At 38.8% G+C, this 991-nt stretch overlaps 1 protein-coding gene across 1 annotated transcript in view; it reads left to right on the forward strand.

Annotated features, from left to right (window-relative positions):
• Nucleotides 1-247: 247 nt before the first annotated feature.
• The window catches only part of LOC135221661 (semaphorin-2A-like), a 684158-nt gene continuing 683414 nt past the window's right edge, over nt 248-991 (forward strand). Inside the window, exon 1 of the mRNA XM_064259360.1 lies at nt 248-901. Coding sequence (XP_064115430.1) covers nt 688-901 — 214 coding nt within the window. The 5' untranslated portion in view covers nt 248-687. The remainder of the gene's footprint in view (nt 902-991) is intronic.

A 991-nucleotide genomic window follows, 5' to 3' on the forward strand; every position in this document is an offset into this window, starting at 1 on the left:
TGGTGTTTTGATGTATATTTTAAGGTAATTTCCATCGGTTTTCCATTTTTTATTTTATTTGATTTTTTAATTTTTTATTTTTGTATTTTTACGACCCCGTATTACTACGGGAACAAAGTTCGAACTTCAACTGTAAGATGAAATGGCAACTTCCGTTTTCTGAGTAATTGGCAACTCTGAGTTCGAGAGGCGAAAAGAGCGCCAACTAGTGACGATCTCGTGAACTGCCACACAAACACGAGTTCAGTGTTTACTTGGCAGTGGTCAGAGTGTTATCGTACGCTCTCGCTCTTGCAAGCGGGCGCTTGTTCACTATGAAATCTCGGCATCTTATCGTTTTTTAAAGGAATGGGTGTCCTTAACAAATCCCGCACGTTTTGGTCTTGGTTTTTATGAATGTCTAAATGAATAGTATCGGGATTTTTTCCTGTTAACCGGAAATTTTGTGACCAGTGTTGTGTTGTGACGTCGTCGTCGGCGTTCCAGAGTTCTTGATCAAGCCTCTAGGAAGTTTTATCTCTTTTCAAACTCCCACCACAGCATCATCATGGACTGAAGCTAGCGAAGGAAATAAGTTTGATTTTTGTTTCGTTCATCCTTGTTTTTATTTTTTTTTTTATTTTGTGATCAAACTTTAAGAAGAAAGATTGTAGCTTTTAAAACTACCAGAACGTGACCACAACCGCTATGGCTTGGTTGAGTTTTGACCAGTTTTTGAAGTATGGGGGTGGGGGAGGGGGTGGAAGAAGAAGTGACCATTGGACATGCAGTGGATTGATATTATTACATTTATTTTGTATGAGCCTGTTACCTTGTGCTGTGCTAACAGACGACCAGTTCCCCGGTAACAATGGTTATGTGGAGGTTCCTTGCTGTACACATCACTTCAGACATCACAAAGGTAAATGCACCGTTGTACCTAGAGAAGGTTCTCAAGTTTTTTTTTTTTTTTTTTTATCTCAGCCATATCAAGTTGTTATTCCAATAATTA

The sequence above is a fragment of the Macrobrachium nipponense genome, chromosome 3 (assembly GCF_015104395.2).
Source record: "Macrobrachium nipponense isolate FS-2020 chromosome 3, ASM1510439v2, whole genome shotgun sequence".
Classification (NCBI taxonomy): Eukaryota; Metazoa; Arthropoda; class Malacostraca; order Decapoda; family Palaemonidae; genus Macrobrachium; species Macrobrachium nipponense.